This window comes from Acanthochromis polyacanthus, chromosome 3 (genome assembly GCF_021347895.1).
Source record: "Acanthochromis polyacanthus isolate Apoly-LR-REF ecotype Palm Island chromosome 3, KAUST_Apoly_ChrSc, whole genome shotgun sequence".
NCBI classification, from domain to species: domain Eukaryota; kingdom Metazoa; phylum Chordata; class Actinopteri; family Pomacentridae; genus Acanthochromis; species Acanthochromis polyacanthus.
Window position 1 is genome coordinate 9,748,218 of NC_067115.1, and position 18,033 is coordinate 9,766,250.

Here is an 18,033-nt window from a genome sequence, read left to right on the forward strand (position 1 = left end):
TATTTTAATTAGTGTGAATGATTTCAGCATATTAGATAGCCAAAATGATAAAGGAACTACTTCAGATATGCAAAATCAAATTCTAGTTATCCAAAAAATATGTTATGACTTATTGTCATTTTGCATATCCACAACTGGCATTAAGACTGATAATCAAGTGTGTGCATTCTTACTAGTGTATGAATGCAGACGTATATTAAGGCCAGGATTAACACTGCAAATTGAAAATATCCACACAGGTCCCATCAGACTTTTCTCTGCATTGCGAATTTATTCAAAATGAATATACTTGACATTTCACAAGTGAAAACATGTTTTTAGAAATTCAGAAATTTCAAATCTCTCATCTACTGAAGTTTTCAAACTCTTTGCTGAGGCTGCACAGTGTGGCACATCATGTTTGATTTAGTTATCCTTCAGATACACTACCAGTCAAAAGTTTGGACACACCTCCTTATAAAATGTTTTTACTTTATTTTCATGACTGTTTACAATGTAGATTCTCACTGAAGGCATCAAAACTATGAATGAACACATATGGAATTATGTACTAAACCAAAAATTGTGAAATAAGTCAAAACATGTTTTATTTGACCAAATTCTTCAAAATAGCCACCCTTTGCTTTAATTACAGCTTTGCACACTCTTGGCCTTCTCTCAGTGAGCTTCATGAGGTAGTCACCTGAAATGGTTTTCACTTCACAGGTGTGTCATGTCAAGGATAACTTGTGGAATTTCTTGCCTTCTTATTCTTTTTGCTTGCTCTATTGTGTTCTGGGAAAAATGATGACAACCATTTTTGCTTGCTCTTTTACTATTATTATATATTATTAAATTTTAAATTAAAATTTTAAACATTATGTAATTAAATTAAAATTTTACGTGTAATGATTTTAAGAGCCAGCAGGCGTCAGTGTGGAGCGACACAGTGAGGATTGCAGTGTCAACTATTCAGATGAGCGATTCTTCATATAATAATCATGTTTAATTTTTTGCACCAATGTAACTGTGATAATTTTTTTTTGCACAAATTTGATCTGGCTTCCTCACGTTTGGCCTGCATTGTACTTGTATATATTTAGATACAATCCAACATTGTAGAGAAAGATAACAGGCCTAGGCGAACCCGGGATCTTTAAGCTGAAAGGCAACAATGTCAATCATTGAATCACTGTGCAGCCCTAATTTATTTATCATTCACCATGATGTCTGTTTGTATAATTATATATATTCTAATTAAACATAATTTCTTTGTTTTACATTGTTTAAAGAAATAGGTCATTTTGAACTGAAAGGCCAAAAAATTACACAAGTTGATGTAAAAATACAGCCTGTTTTTATTACAATGTGTAACATCATCATAGGCAACTGTATTGTTTTTACATATGTAAATGTCCTTCATTAACCAATAAAGAAAACACACTTAATATGTAATCGATATGAAATTCAGGCTAGAAAATAAATATTCACTATTGAATATGTCTGTCTACTATTAATATTTTTGATGCCCCAGTTTTTCTTACTGTGTATATTATCTATGACCAATATTAATCTGTCTAATCTATCTATCTAAATAAAATGTGACTACAAAAGAGTTAAATGAAGGTGGAGGAGCAATAAAGGAATCATGAAACAAAGACTTTAACATTGTTTTTAATGGTGGGAGTTGAGCATTACAAAGCAAGAGCAGACATCATCATTCAGTCATTCACAGATAAAATCCCTGATGAAACAACTATGCATTTATGGCTTATAACCGCATGCTTCGTGAGCACAGATGATGGTTTGAAAACATCATCTGTTTGGGGCAATTTCCACACGGAGATAATGGTTAATCTTCTCTGCTGCAAACTGAGAGTAAAACACAGTAAATTATATCATGTTGCAACCAAACTGAACAAAACAGATACAGGTGAATAAAGTGTTTCAGATGCCATTGTAAATAGAGATAGAAATAGAAACACTGTTTGCAATATATTGTGTTCCCAGTACTGAAGTGGTGACGTATTTCTCCAGTGAACATGCAGGTCCAGTGTGTGTCAAGCCTTTTATTTTTACTTTAAGAAACATTCCAAGTGAAAATGCTGCAATAAAACAGCTTATCCACAATAATAAGCTTTAAGCAAATCCGTGTTGTGCATGATTTTGTGATGGATGTGTTGAGGAGGCTGTCAGCCGATGACTGCATCAGTCTGACTGACCGCTCATACAACTGTGATCCTGCACTAATCTGGGGCCAAATTCTGTCACTGGTTTTCTGCTATTTGTGGTCATACTGGGAAATCTGTAATAATGCACTTAGTGTAAGGGACAGGTTACTCAAAGTCAGTCTTTTCTGACTGTCCCCAGAGGTGTGCAGGTTTTTATGATGTTTAAAACAATATTTGAATCTCAAGACTCTTAAAATTCTCATAAAACTATGCAACATACCATAAATAACTATTGGCAAGTATCTTCTACTTGCAGACGGCAGATCGTTATTCTCGATGTTTGTACTAAATAGAAAAATAAATAAAAGTATGGAGAGAAAAAAACGGGCTGACAGCAACATCACCATGCACCTGAAGGCTCAGTCCTTTAACTGCAGGTGGAGAAAGACAGTGCTGACAAAGAAATGAGAGGAAAGCGAGCACATGTATTACATTTCCATAAATCATAGCAAACATCTGTGCAAAATGACAACAAACCGAATGCGTAAAGGACCGTAACCTCATCCAAACTGTTGTTTCATAAACTCATATCTATAAAGCGCATACATCAGCATTCCATTTATGAGACTTATAAAATGGCAAATCAGCTTCAGGCTCGATCAGATCATCTCTTACACCAGGTTTTGATTTTTGTAAACAGTAACATTCCAAAAAAAATGTTCACAGAGAGCCTGGAGAATGTAAAGATACAGAATGTAAGCTTCAGGAAACTGCAGGAGAGACAGAAAGTCTCTAAAACATGATTTGTCGGGTTGAAATGAAAGCCTGTGTATGAATAGATAAATCAAAGACAGATTTACTCTGTGTGTGCTTGTGTTTGTGTGTAAAAGGTCCACTACTTACACACACTGCTACTCATTTATCTAAAGCTCTTTGCCTGTAAACATTTATCAAATTTCTCCCTTCCATGACATTCCTCACAGACGCACCGGCGTAATTCATTAATTAAATAAATAAACAGGTAACATGGAATACATTCAAGTACATCAGTTCCTCAATACTGGAATGCAAGCAGATTCTGCTTTTTGCAGCTTGCACCACTCCGGCTGTCCAGTTTGTGGGCTACAGAATGCAGCATATAGTCAATCATCACATGCACCTCAAAAATCTCTCGCCCTGTGGCTCTGTGTTGTTGCGAGTTTTTGTGCCTCAAGCTTTACCGCCTGATCCGAACACACTGGGTCAAACTCTGCCCACATCTGCAGCAGCTGTGGGCTCACTTGATGACCTCATGATTGTGGACCTACACGCCACAGCTTTCCTGAAAGTCCTCCAAAGTTGTGGTCCGATCATAGTGCGGTGAGGGTGCGGAACAGCTGGGTGAGGCAGAAGACAGAGGCGGTGAGTGCAGTGCACTGTTTGGCCAGCAGCTTGGTGCTCAGATCCTGACAGCTGCGTTTGCTGCTGGCTCGCTCTGCCGCCAGACAGAAGTCCCTGAATGACCGAGCCACGTCCGCCAGACCTGCGACCGCCTCTGCATTCCTGCGGTCGCACCTGTCACAGCCGGAGAACCAAAGGCATATACCTGCCAGCTCCACCAGGGTCCGGAAACTCTCAGCCAGGGAATGGAGCATCTCCTCGGGGCTCTGTCCAATCCCTACCACCTTCTGGCAGCCCGACATCAGCCGGCGAGCCTCTATCTGGAGCACCCTCTTGTTCTCCGTGAAGTGGGCAGGGCATGTGTCCCGTGGGTGGCGACCTCCGTGACCTGCCACAGCACCGCCGCTACTTTCTAGGATGGAAAGGAGCTGGTCCACGTCAACACGGAGAACCTGGAAACCTGCTGGGGGTTCCGGGTAGCGCTGTTGACCGAGTCGACCGATAGTATCTTTGTGCGTTTGAGACATGAAGGAATCGGAGGAGTCGGACAGTGGCGAAAGGAGAGGGCTGAGCTCGGATGTGGAGGAGGAGAAGAGGATAGAGCGTGGGAAGGAAGGTGAGTGGTGGGTGGTGGAGGTGGAGAGAAAGGACGCAACGGGGGCGGAGGTCATAAGGGGAAGTCCTGCCCCGGAGGTCTGGGTAACACCACTGCTCTGAGTCCGACAGGAGAACTCATAGACTGTCAGTTCATCGTCGAAGCTGTCCCCCCCGCTGAAGCAGTTGGTATAAACCGCCGGGCAGCCACAAGCATCCAGTGGCACCTGAACGCCCTCCATGACCGACTCACATCCAGATGCTAGCACAGAGGCGCAACCAAACTCCGACTTCAGGAGCGGAGTGGATTCAACATCGGTCGGGGTCTTTGCCTGATCCTCACAGATGGTAAACACTCTGCAGCCAGAGGAAAGTGTCTTGGGGGAGTCTGAATTCTGCTCTAAAGGCCTGCAAAGACCCATTAAAGGCCTGTCACTACTGGTCCTTTTTACTTTTTGACTATGAAAAGGAAGTCCTGGCCCGTTTAGATTCTGCGTTGTCACCACTATCGGAGGTGGGATGGAAGGTGACTGATTGCTCGTTTTGTAACCTGGAATGTCTCCATCTGGACTCAGGACTTTGATGTTTGGTTCTGGAGGATCTTTTACAGGACCAGGAGTGTCGATATTTAAGCCTCTTTGGAGGTGGCTCACAATGGAGACCGGAGGCTCTGTTATAGGACCTGGTGTGTTCTTGTTGGTCCCAGAGTGCAAGAGTTGATTTCGATGTTGTGGTTTGGGCTCAGTCTGAACAGGCAACTCAGATTTTGCTTCATTCACTTCAGATCCCAAACTTAAACTCTTCGCTGAGGGTATTTCTGCAAAAAACTCCCCGTCCACCTCAGATCCTGTGAGCGTTGTGTCTGAATCGTCTGATTCTACTGTTTCAGCATTTGCCACCATCTCTAAGTTAATAGTTTGCGTGACATCATGGACGTCGGTTACTTTAATGGTTATATCTGTGTCCCCCTTACTATTGTCCTCAGCAGGACTTTGGGTTGCATTTTCAGCCCCAACTTGATGTAGAGTGTCTTGGGATCGAGATAAATAAAGGGGCAGCTGTTGGATCTTTCCTCTGAGGGTTGAGGCAGATAATCGCCCCATGATGCTTGGGGAGCAGGGCTGGAAGAGGAAGTGAGGTGGAGACGGAGGTTCTTTGGAAAGATCGTGGACTGTAGCTGTGTTAGCCTTTGTTAAGCAAAGAGTAACTGTATTTTCTTCAACTTTAGTGCTTGGCATGGTGGAATCACTTTTGGGCTTATCTACGCTTTGATTTGAAACATTCTGAAGGGTGATGTTGCTTTTCAATTTAGCACTTGAATTAAAAGCAGGAGACATGACACTTGTGGCAGCTCCAAGCTTCGCCGTGATAGAGTTTATAGCTCGAGTATAATCAGAGTTAACAGAATTAATCCTTGGGTGAGCTTCAGAACTCGAATAAGACTTAATTTGTTGCTCACCTTTACCTGCTGCAGCTGAATTAGTACAGATGCTATGTTTTTCAGCTGCAGTGTGGTCATCTCTCTTGTCACTTGAACATAAAACTAAGGAATTGTTGGTTTCTTCATCGTCATCTTCAAAAACGTTATCTGAATTGGTGCTTTCTGTAACTTCATCGCTAACATTAGAACTAATATCATTAATGCTGGTTGCAACTTCTACACGTGACTGTGCTTTGTTAGCATGATTACTCACCTCCTTATGATTTGAAATAGTAAGTTTGCTTGCCGTGTTTTCGCTGTCTCCTTCTTCTTTTGCCTGAATTTTTTGAGGAACTGGTGATGGAGGTAGTGGGGATGAAGGTAGTGGGGATGAAGGTGGTGGAGGTGGTGGTGAGTATGACTTTGGGGTTGACTTTTCAAGCATAAATTCCTCAATATATGCGTTTATGTCTGGACCAATCACATGGGATACCAAAAGACCATTACTACCCTTTTTATTAACTTCTGTTAAACATGTGTTGGCGTCTGGTGGTCTTACAGCTCCTATGAGTGGTCTCTTTGAGCTGGACGAGTATCCCAACATCCCGTCTTTCATCTCGCCTTCATTCTTGGTAGTCTCAGGCAAAAACAAATGACTAGTAAATGGTCCATTCCCTGTCACCCTGTTTGGTTCCTCTTTGTCTTCATCCTCTTTCTTCTCCCCCATCTCCTCCTGTTCCTCCTCTTCTTCCTCTCCATCGCCCCTCCGATCAGCACTTTCCTTCCCGTCTGGATCCACCCGACAGCGGACAACAGTAATGGTAGGAGATGCTGCTTTCACCAAATCTGTCACCGATTTCGATTCCATCGCATCAGGCTCCATCTCCATGTCCTGCTTCCTGTTTATGGAGGGTGATTTTGGGCCTCGACTTTGCTCTTGAGACCCAATTCCAGAACGAGAACCTGGTGAAAGTGATACAAGTTTTGACAGGATGGGTTTTGACTCCAGTTGAGTCGGTTCCCCCTCAGAGTGAGTGAGCGAGGAGACAGTAGGACTCGGATTCTGAGTTTGTTCTGAAGGTTCTGGATCTGAACTGAGCATCTCGGCATCAGTGGTTTCTGCTAAAAGGTTTTTACGAAGCCTGTTGGAGACCAAGTCCTGCTTTGATTCTGGATAGGGTTCTGGATACGATACCCTGGAGGTGAAATCAGTTTCCATGAACGAACGTCGCTTCCGTGATCTTTTTCTGAGCTGGGAATATGTTTCTTTGCTTTCCTCTTCTTCATTTTCACCCTTTCTGTCCACTTTTGCTTTTCCATCTTTTTCTGCATCTGCCACACAGACTCGAATATCACTGAGGCTGAGTGTGCTGAGAAGGTTCAGCTTCATCTCTGTGCAAATATCTGCAAGACAGTAAATAAGGCATCAGTCAATCTTGTGCTAAAAATCACAGTATACATCACAGTTGGTGTACTATATATGCAGTACATTGAAGCAGGAAACAAGATCAATGAAACCCCTGATTTTGTATTGCTTGAATGTTTATGTCCATTTTACAGAATAATTCCTGTGAAACCACCTTTCAAAAACTTTTATGAATCACTTTTACATCTATTAGTGTGTTTTGCTGTACCAAGAAGCTGCAGACACATTAGTTTTTTAAATAAAGTGCTTCAGGACTTTTCAATCAAGATACAAATAACAGTGACTGACTTAGAGACTTTTTTTGCCCTGTCAGGCTTCATAATGGCCATCCTATCTCATTTGTGGTTTTGCTTGCAGCATACAGGCACAAGTAAGGACTATAAAAGTTCACAGATCTCAGTTACAGTTAATGTTATCCTAAAGGGTGCTGACAGTTATGAAAATAATGCAGAGAAGGGCAGTACTCTTTGAAGTAAAGATGTACAAGAAACACTACATGTCATAAAGAATAAAGTCTCAATGTATATACATATAGATACATATGCTTGAGCACATCAGCTTATCTACAACTCAGCTCAAACACTGTAAAACCACTCTCTAAACACTTAGGATAGATAAAGTCCCATCCTGCAGGTTGACAGCATTGGCTCTTTAGGTTTGTTAAGTATGGAAGCCCAGAAGTCTGAATCATTATTTATGCCTATCATCACAACACATTTCAAGGGGGAAATGCTCAGCCATGGTGCTAACTGCTTATTTTGGTCATGATATTTCTTCCAGCATATACATAAAAAAATATATGGACAAGATTAAAATCTTTATATTCACTGAAGAAGTGTCTTTATAGCCAGTGGCTACCAAGCTAGGGGTCAAACTTTCATCAAGGTCTCAGCACAAATCACTTAGGGTCATCAGTAGATTAATGCAGTTGGAATTACATAGCTTTATTGCAGAATTTTAATAATTTAGTTTTCAGTGAATTTCATCATAATTTCATCTTGTGATCATGTGACTGTGTTCAAGTAAGGCCTGAGCAAAAAGTCTGGGACAACTAGTTTTATATTTAATTAGCAGTGTTTGACATCTGAAAAATACCTAGAAAGTAGAGCTGCATTTTCAGTTCATTCTGTTTATGCTGTATGTACTGATACCGCAAACTGTGCACTTCACTGCTTCTTTTGCATTTCTGTTTAAAAGCATTTCACTGTCTTAGTACCTAAAAGTAAAGCTGAATCTTATTTAATCAAATTTAAAAGCAGTTGAGTGAAAATTTTCATTTTAAAATATCGTGAAATAGATATATATATATAAAACACTGTAGTACACTTATGAATACGCATGTAAAGCAACGTATCTCCAAATTGCACTCCAGTGCTGCTCTGGAGTTTTTGTACTCATAAATATCATTGAACAAGTAAGTGTAATGAATGAAAGGAAAGTGTGGTTACATTGAACTCCAGACACTCTGCAGGAAGAATCTTTATACTCAGCATTCACATCCTGCATTTCTGTAGGTGTGGTCCATTAGTTTCCTGGCAATTATGTTCGGTTATTTTGTAATGCTTTATCACTTAAACGCAGTAAATGGTGCAGCCACTAGATGGCAAAGTTCACAGCCTTTATTTTTGATCCTTGTGCAGGGTTTGAAAATGACAGAATCACAATTACCTCTTGGCACGGCCCCTGAGGTTGGGTCTTCGGGTGAGGTGAAGCGATCCTTAGCGTCAAAGAACTCGTCGTCAGAGCTGCTGTCTCCAAAGCCGGGTGGCGGATGCAGGATAGGGATCGTCTCCAGGCCTTCAGCTTTGGATTCATCTCCCTCTACCTCCTTCAAATCTTCTCCTTCATTCTGATGGGGGAGGCTGCGAGCACTGTCAGGGGTTATGTTGGAGCAAATGTTGTAGTAGCAGCGAGTATCGCTTTGGTCAAAGTTAAACACAAAATCGGCATGTGAGGAAGAGGAGGATGGAAGTGGAGAGAGCAGATGCTCTTTAAAACCACCTTCACCTGCTTTTTTCATTGCCGCTTCCATTTCTTTCAACAATTCTGTCCTTTTCCTCCTCCTCAGCTCATCCTCTTCTTCATCATCTTCCTCGCTAGCCTCCGGGGGGCTTGGCAGGAAGTCCACGAGGCGGGAGAGCTCAGCAAAGCACAGGGAGCTGTCGTCAGAGCAGAGGTTACCTGAACATTTCTGGACGTGGTGAAGGTCCTGAGAGGAGGTGGAGGTGATGAGCTGAGGATCGGCTCCGTCTCCTGATCTCCTGCAGTCCCCTCCGTGAGCTACGACAAGGGGATGGGAGTGAGCCGGCGGAGGGGTGAGGAGGTGAGGCTCAGCGTGCCTCTGGGAATAAGGGTGAAGTTGATGGCAAGAGTAACTTTGTAAGGGAGCGTTTGGATGGACGGAGGAGGAAGAGCAAGAAATCAAGTCGTCTTCTTCCAGGGCATCGAGGGAGTCACTAGAGGGGCTGGTGAGGACACGAGAGTCAGTGTGACATGAATCTGAAGCTTCAGATATCGATGGCTGCTCTTCTGCTGCTCGAGCCTCATCTCCACCTACAATCTTACCTCCTTGTCCAGCTTTTCCTCCGGTATCAATGTCAGTTATCTCAACTTGTACTTGTTCTCCATTTTGCGCTTTCTCTGTTTGGTCCTTGTGCTCTCTACCTACATTCTTGCCATCTAGTTGAGACTTTTTTTTTTCTGTGTCAGCATCCTTTTCTTCTTTCACTTTCTTATCCTCCCAAAGTTTATCTCCCTTGTCTTTGCCATCTTTGTTTCTCCTCTTGTCCCTGTCTTTCCTTTTCCTTCCGTCTGGGTCCGATGAGCATCTGAGACGGGGGCAAGGCTTCTCGTCAAGGGACACCAGGTGGACTAGCGGCTCCATGTCCAGGTCTGACGAATCATCTGAGTCGCTGCAACATCGTGACACGTAACCTGCGAACACATTACAATAGTCATTTCTAAGTTAGAACATACAAGTGGGCTGCATGTAGGGCTCAATCACCTATTTTCTCAATTTTTCAGTCAGCTGTTTGATCTGAAATGTTCGAAAATGGTGAAAAAGGTCAACTAGTCCTTCCCAAAGCTGAAGATGGCATCCTGAAATGTCTGATTTTGTCGAAAATCAAAGATATTCAGTTTACTGTCACAGAAGAGTAAAGAAAAACAGGAAATCCTGTTTCACATTTCAATATGTGCATTTTCTTTGTACCTTCCTCAGCAGAGACTCTGTGCTTTTTGGAGTCATCTATCCAGGGAAAGATGTTGAGGTTGGGGTCAACAAAAACTCGGCAGTACCCTGCTATGAGGCAGGACATATCCTTAGCTGCTGCTGACTCCAGTAGTAATGTGATGGGCTTTGTGTAAGAGAAAAGAGACAAGAGAATCGGAGAAGAGGGAGGTAGTGAAAAGACAATTTCAGCAGTGGAAAAGCACTTACAGTAATATTGACATGCAGTTCTGCACAGTGTGTATAAACAGATGCACAAAACGATGCAAACAGATCATCGATAGACTTTAGAAATAAATTATCCATTTAAGAAAACAGCTAAAAAGGCGGGTCATTTTAAATTTAATGTTCTTGTGTTGCAGTTTTAAAGCAAAAAGTATCTCTGTCCTGACGAGCATTTTAACTCTATTTTGGAAATAAGAGAACAGAAAAAATGGTGAATAACGTGACCATGGTACACTGAGCATGTGTTTGCTGTTGTAGACCAAAGGCAGAAGATTGGCTGCACAGGAAGCACAGTAAGTAAAATCAGAAATTTCTTGAACTGCACAACAGCTGCTCGCAGAGACAACAAGGTTAGCAACGTCTGCAGTTCATTACACATGTTGAATTAACTGCTGATGGTCAAGACATATGTCTTTATTTTCTGCAGGAGAGCAGTCAATTGATAAGAGGGAATGAATGTAGTGACGGTAATTCCTGATCAGAAAATACATGAAAGTGTTTTCATCATTGTTTTTAAGACCCTCTGTTTCTGTTCAACTTAAAAAAAAACTTCAGTTTTTAAACTAGAACTGGGCGAGTAGGGTTTCCAAAAGTCTCTGTTTTAGTGGTCCTACAATGTACAATGTAGTGAGAACACTTGGAGTAAATTCAGCAGAAGTTACTCATTTCAAAATGAATGTATTACTGTGGCTACAACCTTAAGCCCTTAACCCCCAAACACCTAAATTGGTACAAAATTACCACAACATGGTATTGTTATTGGTCAGTCGCAAAATGAAAAATAAGACAGAATAATCAGATTTTAAACTTTTCATTGATCCTGGAACAAAACTGTGTTGATATTCCAGTTAAAATTATCCCACAGTGCGAAAGATGTGACAGAAACAAAAAAACTCTTGGAAACTGCTTGTCTGGGGAGTTCTTGGGCAAGCTGGAAAAGCCACAAAAGAAAACTAACCAACCTCCACAAAAGCTGAACTTCCTGCATCAAAATTGTACACCAAGGTATTTGCGCAATTTCTTAAGCCTATGTAACTTGAAGGTGAAACACAAAAAATCTTAATAACACATGCTAAACACGTAATGTTAACTGGTGCACACCCTAACAAGACCCACCTTAAGTGTTATTCAATGATGTTTACAATGTTTTGCCTCCTCATGTATGTTGGAAATGTTGGTGTCTCCAAAGGGGTCTTACCTTGATGTCCTGCAGGTATATTTTGACCAGGCTGACCTTGTCGGATTCAGGCAGCAGCTCAATGCGTGTGATGCTGGTGAATTCTGTGAGGGTGGACAGGATGCTCAGCTTGTGGTTGACCACCTGACTCACGCCATAACGTGCCCCCACCAATAGGGTCACCATTGACTCCCTGTCCTGGAGCTGAAGTGGAAAAAGTGCAGAGAAACAAGAGGTTTAAAACTACTACCAACCTGTAAATACATACATATACACTGACAAAACCCTACCATCATGGTGGCACTAAAGGATTTCCCTCCAAATGACTTGAGGTCGTTGAGCTCTTCCAGGTAGTTGATTCGCGCTTGATCAACTGACACGCCTTTCTGCTTGGGATCGTGCTGTGACTGGCTCTTCTTCATGTGGTAGCCAATAGCCTTCCTTAGATCTTTTTCTCGCATGTTCCTCAGCAAGGTGGATGAAACAAAGTTCTCTATGCCCCAAGTCTTCCTGGAAAAAACAGAGAAACATGTCCCCAAATCATGATGCTGCCACCACCATGCTTCATACTGGGGATGGTGTGTTTATAATGATGTGCAGTGTTTGCTGTCTGCCAAACGTATTGTCTTTTCTGATGGCCAAAAAGCTAAATTTAGGTCTCATTATACCAAAGAACCTTCTTTCAGTAGATTTCTGAGTCTCCCACATGCTCTGTGATGAACTCTAGTTGAGATTTAATACGAGCTTTCTTCAGCAGTGTCTCCTTCTTTGCCGAATTCCTATAAATCCTTTGACGAGTGAAAAACCCGAGCAAAACTTGCATGCACAGTTTCTCTCAGCTGCTGAACCTTCTAACTCCTTCAGAGGAATCATAGGTGTCGTGGTGGCCTCTCTCACTTGACTGTCTTGTTTCTTGGCCACTCGGTTTTTGAGGACGACCTGCTCTTGGCAGATTTACACAGATTCCTTTCATTTCTTAATGATAAATTTAACTGGACTCCAAGGGATATTAAGTGATTTGGAAAGTTTCTTGTGTTCGTCACCCTGACTTATCCTTTTCAATATTTTTTCACAGAGTTGCTTGGAGTGTTCTTCTGTCTTCATGCTGTAGTTATATCCAGAAATACTGATTCACCCGTAACTGGACCTTCCAGATACAGGAGTCTTTATACTACAATCATTGAGACATATTTACCACACTCAGATGACCTTCATTTCATTAAATGTGTGACAGTATGTGAATTAAGTCAGTCACTTAGCAATCAGTTATTATACATTTTCTTTGTTTAATAGACTGTTGAATACCTTGTATTGACACTGTGCATGATGTGCAGCATGTTCAACATTACAAGGCAGCTTTTAGTGTGAAGCTAAGGGAAATTACTATGTGTAAAATCTGTACATGTAGTCTTTATATTCACTATATTTCATGTCTGGAGCCTGGATATACTGGAACACGGCATCTGTGTGTTTGTATTTGGTCGGAGAATGATTAATGTAATTCCATCAGGCCAAACAAAGACATATTTAATGAATACTGTAAACATATTGACTCATTTTGCTGATGTTTGCAGGTAAAATAATAGAAGTGCAGCTTGTGATGATGCCCTGATGTCCTCTTTAAATAAATTATACTTTGTTATATCATATTTGCCCTGCAATACATTCTCAGAGCTCTGACTTGGTTAACATCCCTCTAAAGACAGTAGAACCAGCAGGGATCTTGTGTTCTGTATGTCTCACGTGATCATCTTCAGGTTGATCTTGGGGGACTGCCCACAACTCGCCAGTCTCTCCTGAATGTGCAGCGCTGCAAGTCTCAAGGCGGTGTTACACCTCATCTCTACTGCAAAGCGCTCCTGCAGCACATCATTCACCCCCTAAAACACAGTAAATAAGGGCACAGATAGAATGAATGACAAACTGTTGGGTTACCAATCTCATGCACATTGAATATGCTTCAGGATCATCCATGGTTTAACTGCTGGTGTGTCTCATTAGCAACATTTACTTTTTTCAGGAAAAAAATATCTGTAACAAGATGAGGTAGCTTAGTACTAAAAATACAAGTTGGCTTTCAATTCATTATGGTGAGCCAAAATGTCAGCACTGAGCATAAAAATTCTTTCACTCTTGCCCACTCATCTAAATAGCTGCTCTATAGGGTGCCAAGGATTTGCTTTACTCATTGAGTAAAAATACATTATTTATCCCATTCAATAAATTAAAGGTGGGATTTAATGAAAAGCTGCACCTTTCCAAACCAGCTGCCCTTTCAATCTGAAAATGTGTCACTGCTGCAATAGTTGAACTTTTGCAAGTGTTACAGAACTTTGCTTACTGATTTTATTCAGACTTCCTTTTAAAGTGAGGAGCCCCAAGCAGTTTCTGGGCATTTTTCTGCTCCTGTCACATTATTACTCACCGAGATCTCATTTTCACTGCAATACAAAGTCTTGGACCTCTGGAAACAGCACAACTGTGACTAGAAGTAGAGAGAACTCAGAAATGTCTTCTGTTCTGTGTATAACAAATGTATGAAGTAGTGGTGGGATGTGATTTTAAAAAATTATCTAATTAATTACAGACTTTGCTATTAATCAGTTATGATTAATCACATTTTTGCCAAATAGCAATATTTGACACAAGCAAAGTTTTTTTAATTCAAATAAATGTTGGTTGGCACCTGAATCGATGCACAGACAACAACAAAGAGTTTGTTTCATTGATATTTATCTCTGCATTTTTCATCTGTCTACAACATTCACAGATTTCTGAAAACTCAAAGTGCAATTCTACCAATCTATCTATCTATCTACCAATTATATTCAACATTTTAAGATTTTTTGTAAACTCAAGCACTTCCAGTGTCTTCTAAAGTGGTCTATTATGGGATGGATACACTGTTTGCTGGTACCAGGACTGTAGTAGCTAATGTGTCCACAAGATTGTCAATTTCCCACATCCCATTCATATGTGTATGTATGCATTGCATGCTGGTTGAGTTGCAGTATATTTCGAGCTCCATCTCCCTGGAGCTCATCTGCATAAAGTAGACTTCACTTCTACTTTACGCAAATTCAGTGTGGGAAGCAGAGGTCCGACACACCGCAAAATATTCGTTAGACGTCTAAACTCGCCATTGTTGAACTAAAACGAGGACAGATTCAGCAACTGCACAGCTTAATTCTCACCTCAAATGCTTTCAGAATTTTTGTTTTGTTGAAATGTTTGTGTAATAAAAGAGAAAGTTTGCAGTCGAGTCACTCTGTTAGTCTGACACCTCTACCGAACTTAAAGCATGGTCATGTGAACCATAGATATATACAAACGCTAGATGTCTCGAGACGGAGTCAGCGGCGTCGTCACTTGGCGGCCATCTTAGGACAGGGGACTGCTCTGGCGCACTGTACTGTAGTCAATGGTAAGGTGGATGATTTCCTCACTTTAACACTCATAACTCGCTCAATTCTTGATTGATTTACAAACGGTTTAGTTTATTACAAACCTTATTAACGTGGCTATGATTCAGGCTCAATTCCGAAATCGCAGCTTTTCGTTTTGAAAAATGCGGCATAGTTGTGTGTCTTTTCTGCCTGGCTACTCACATTGAAGATGGTGTTACTCACAATCTGATTTTCAATTATTAGGTTTTCCTGAGACCAACGTTTTTTGAGAACCTAATCTTTAGGCGAAATTACATTCTTTGTGGTTGTGGTTGTATTTATTTGCTTGTTAAGAGACTTTGATTGAGACCTTAGACTTATTGTTTGTATACATCTATGCCTGGATTAGTTAGCCTGCAGTCGAAATGCATTGTGGGTAATGTAGGCACCAGGTTCATGAAAAGAAAAGACATCATCTCTTTTTGTTGTGCATTGATTTTGGTTGAGCTTTGTTTTTATCTGTGCATTAGAAAGCTGATAGTAATAAAAAAGTGCAATGCTAAATATTAAAATTACATTTACATCCATTTATGCTGAAAAAAGCTGATATCTGTGTTCATTATTATATGAATTCAATGGTTTTAATTATTCTTATGTAAGCAGTAAAACAAGTACATCTCTGACGTTTATAACAAACCAAGCTGTTGTAAAATCGGTTGAAAATTGAGCAATCTACAGTGATTTTAAAATCCATGCTCCATTGACTTTAATGTTATGAGTGATCGAGCAGCCCTGTCCCAAGATGGCCGCCATGTGGCGACGTTGCTCCCCATAGGCTGACAGCGCTCATGAGCCATCTAGTGTTTGTATATATCTATGATGTGAACAGCTAGTGGCTCAGTGCAGTGCATCCTGTGCATCTTCTTTGTGGCTGGCAAACAAACTATAGTTGCATTATTGCCACCTACTGGGCTGGAGTGTGCATCACTGTTACAGTGTGCCAGAAACTAGGGAACTGAGAAAGATGTAAAAAAAAATATTGCTGAAAAAGTTATTTTTTAATGCGTAACTTTTCTGTAATTAATCGAAACTAGCGCGTTTAAGCCTGACCATACAGCTATAAATAATTTTTAAAAAGTAATAATGGAAGTTGAATGAGATCTCAGTTAAAATGATTAGGCCTTCACACAAGATTGATTAGGCTTGATGGCATCATGTAAATCTCACTGCTTTTCCACTTATACTATAGTTTCAAATGTGGCGTTTGTGACGACATTTGAGAACATTTGTAGCAACGTGTTTAACGTCAGATTGCACTGGTATGTCAGATCTGAAGTGAGAAGCAACTGTAGCAATGCAGATGGAATAAGCTTCAGAAACCAGGAGAAATGTGAAGCTTCTGGAGGAAAAAACAAGCAGAAGCCAACTCAGAAGTGCAGTTCCTCGAATGGCCATTTGAGGCTGGCTCTAAAAAGAAGTAAATCTCCATAGACTTCAATGTTAAAACAGTCAACTTTACAGCAGCAATAAACATGATTACACCCTGGTGCAAGCAACAGTTGTGTTCCTATGGCTAATTTCCACATTAATGACAACTGTAATGACGGTAAATCTTTATAAAACTCACCAATTTAAATTACCAAAAAGTTTAAAATTATGCCTGATTAAGGGTGTGGCCACTTTGAATGATCAGCGGGTCCTATCAAGGGACACACTGCCACTCACATTTCACCTCTTTGTTTATTATTGAATTAACTTCGGGAAAATTAGGCACTGCCAAAGTGTTGATGAAGGGAGTCATCAAACTGAGCTTCAAACCAGCCTTTGTAAAACCTATGAATGCCGTCAGAAAGCGCTTGCCATCTTTATTGAAAGGTTAAAAGAACAACCTACAAAGCATCCCAGAAATGTTTCTAATGCTACAGATATAAAGAAATCTGGAGTTCACAGGAAGAATTACAGACTCAAAAAAGAAAGCGAGTTCAATTGTAGGTTTAAACATCCATCAACAGTGTTTTAGTAATTACTTCTCACTAGCAGTAGGGGGAGAGAAAAGCTCCACACTGCAAGTTTAACTGTAACAGTTGAAAAGCAACAAAACGGAGTAGTGATCTAAGGAGTGCAGGTGTTCTGCAGCTTCATCATTCTACCTGCAGGTAAAGGTACTCGAAGGCAGTGGGATCCTCCTCCAGCATCATCTGAAGGTTTTTGGGCATGAAGCAAACACGGAACAGACACCTGTAGTCATGGGCCTCCTTCTTCTGGACCACCTGAAGAACACATACACATACACTTTGCTTCAAATGTACAATTTTTAATGCAGGTAAAGCTTGATTTCCCAGATTAAGCCCAGTACAGATGAATGTGTGTGGATACCTGCTGTATTCTTTCCTCATCGTGCAGCAGCAGGAGTTTGCTGATGCTGTGCTTCTGCTCCAGCACGAGGGAAAAGTGTTCAATACGGCTCAGAGAAAGCTTTTCCTTCAGTGTCATCACAATGTCCTGATGTGCAAAGAAAATTACATCTTAAGAGATAATATTTCATAACGTCAGCAAACACGATTGCTCAGGTGAGCTGAGCTGAGACTCGGGGGTCTTAGAGAAGTGAATGTAATCCAGGGAACTAATGCATACACAAGTATTTGGACTGAGACTTAATTTTGTAATCTTTGCCTCTTTACACCTTCACAATGGATTTTAAACTGAGCAATCACTATATGATTAAAGTGTATTTTTTCAGCTTGGATTCAAGGGGTTTAACAAAAAAACTGCCTTGACTATTGAAGAATTACAGGCCTTTTTACACAATGCTTTATTTCACAGCAGTTTAATGGACAGATGTGTCCTGTTTCCTAATTAAGACAAATAAAAGATAAAAGGTCCGGAGTTGTTTCCAAGAACTGAATTTGCATTTGCTACCCATTCATGGGTATTTTAAAATTGTTAAGAATAATCTGTATATTTCTAATTATTTCACTTCCAATTAAATCTAATATTGATAATAGTAGCCCACATTGAGCCAAACTGTGACTGGCTCAGAGGGTTA

The 18,033-nt window shown here is 40.8% G+C and overlaps 1 protein-coding gene across 2 annotated transcripts in view; it reads right to left on the minus strand.

Annotated features, from left to right (window-relative positions):
- Positions 1-1,637: 1,637 nt before the first annotated feature.
- Positions 1,638-18,033, minus strand: part of LOC110954756 (FERM and PDZ domain-containing protein 1) — a 53,318-nt gene continuing 36,922 nt past the window's right edge. For both annotated transcript variants that reach the window (XM_051945860.1, XM_051945861.1), the window contains exons 9-16: positions 17,364-17,489; positions 17,138-17,257; positions 13,345-13,481; positions 11,892-12,111; positions 11,623-11,805; positions 10,182-10,326; positions 8,639-9,904; positions 1,638-6,948 (exon numbers count right to left, since the gene is read on the minus strand). In XM_051945860.1, coding sequence (XP_051801820.1) covers positions 3,500-6,948; positions 8,639-9,904; positions 10,182-10,326; positions 11,623-11,805; positions 11,892-12,111; positions 13,345-13,481; positions 17,138-17,257; positions 17,364-17,489 — 5,646 coding nt within the window. In that variant the 3' untranslated portion in view covers positions 1,638-3,499. The remainder of the gene's footprint in view (positions 6,949-8,638; positions 9,905-10,181; positions 10,327-11,622; positions 11,806-11,891; positions 12,112-13,344; positions 13,482-17,137; positions 17,258-17,363; positions 17,490-18,033) is intronic.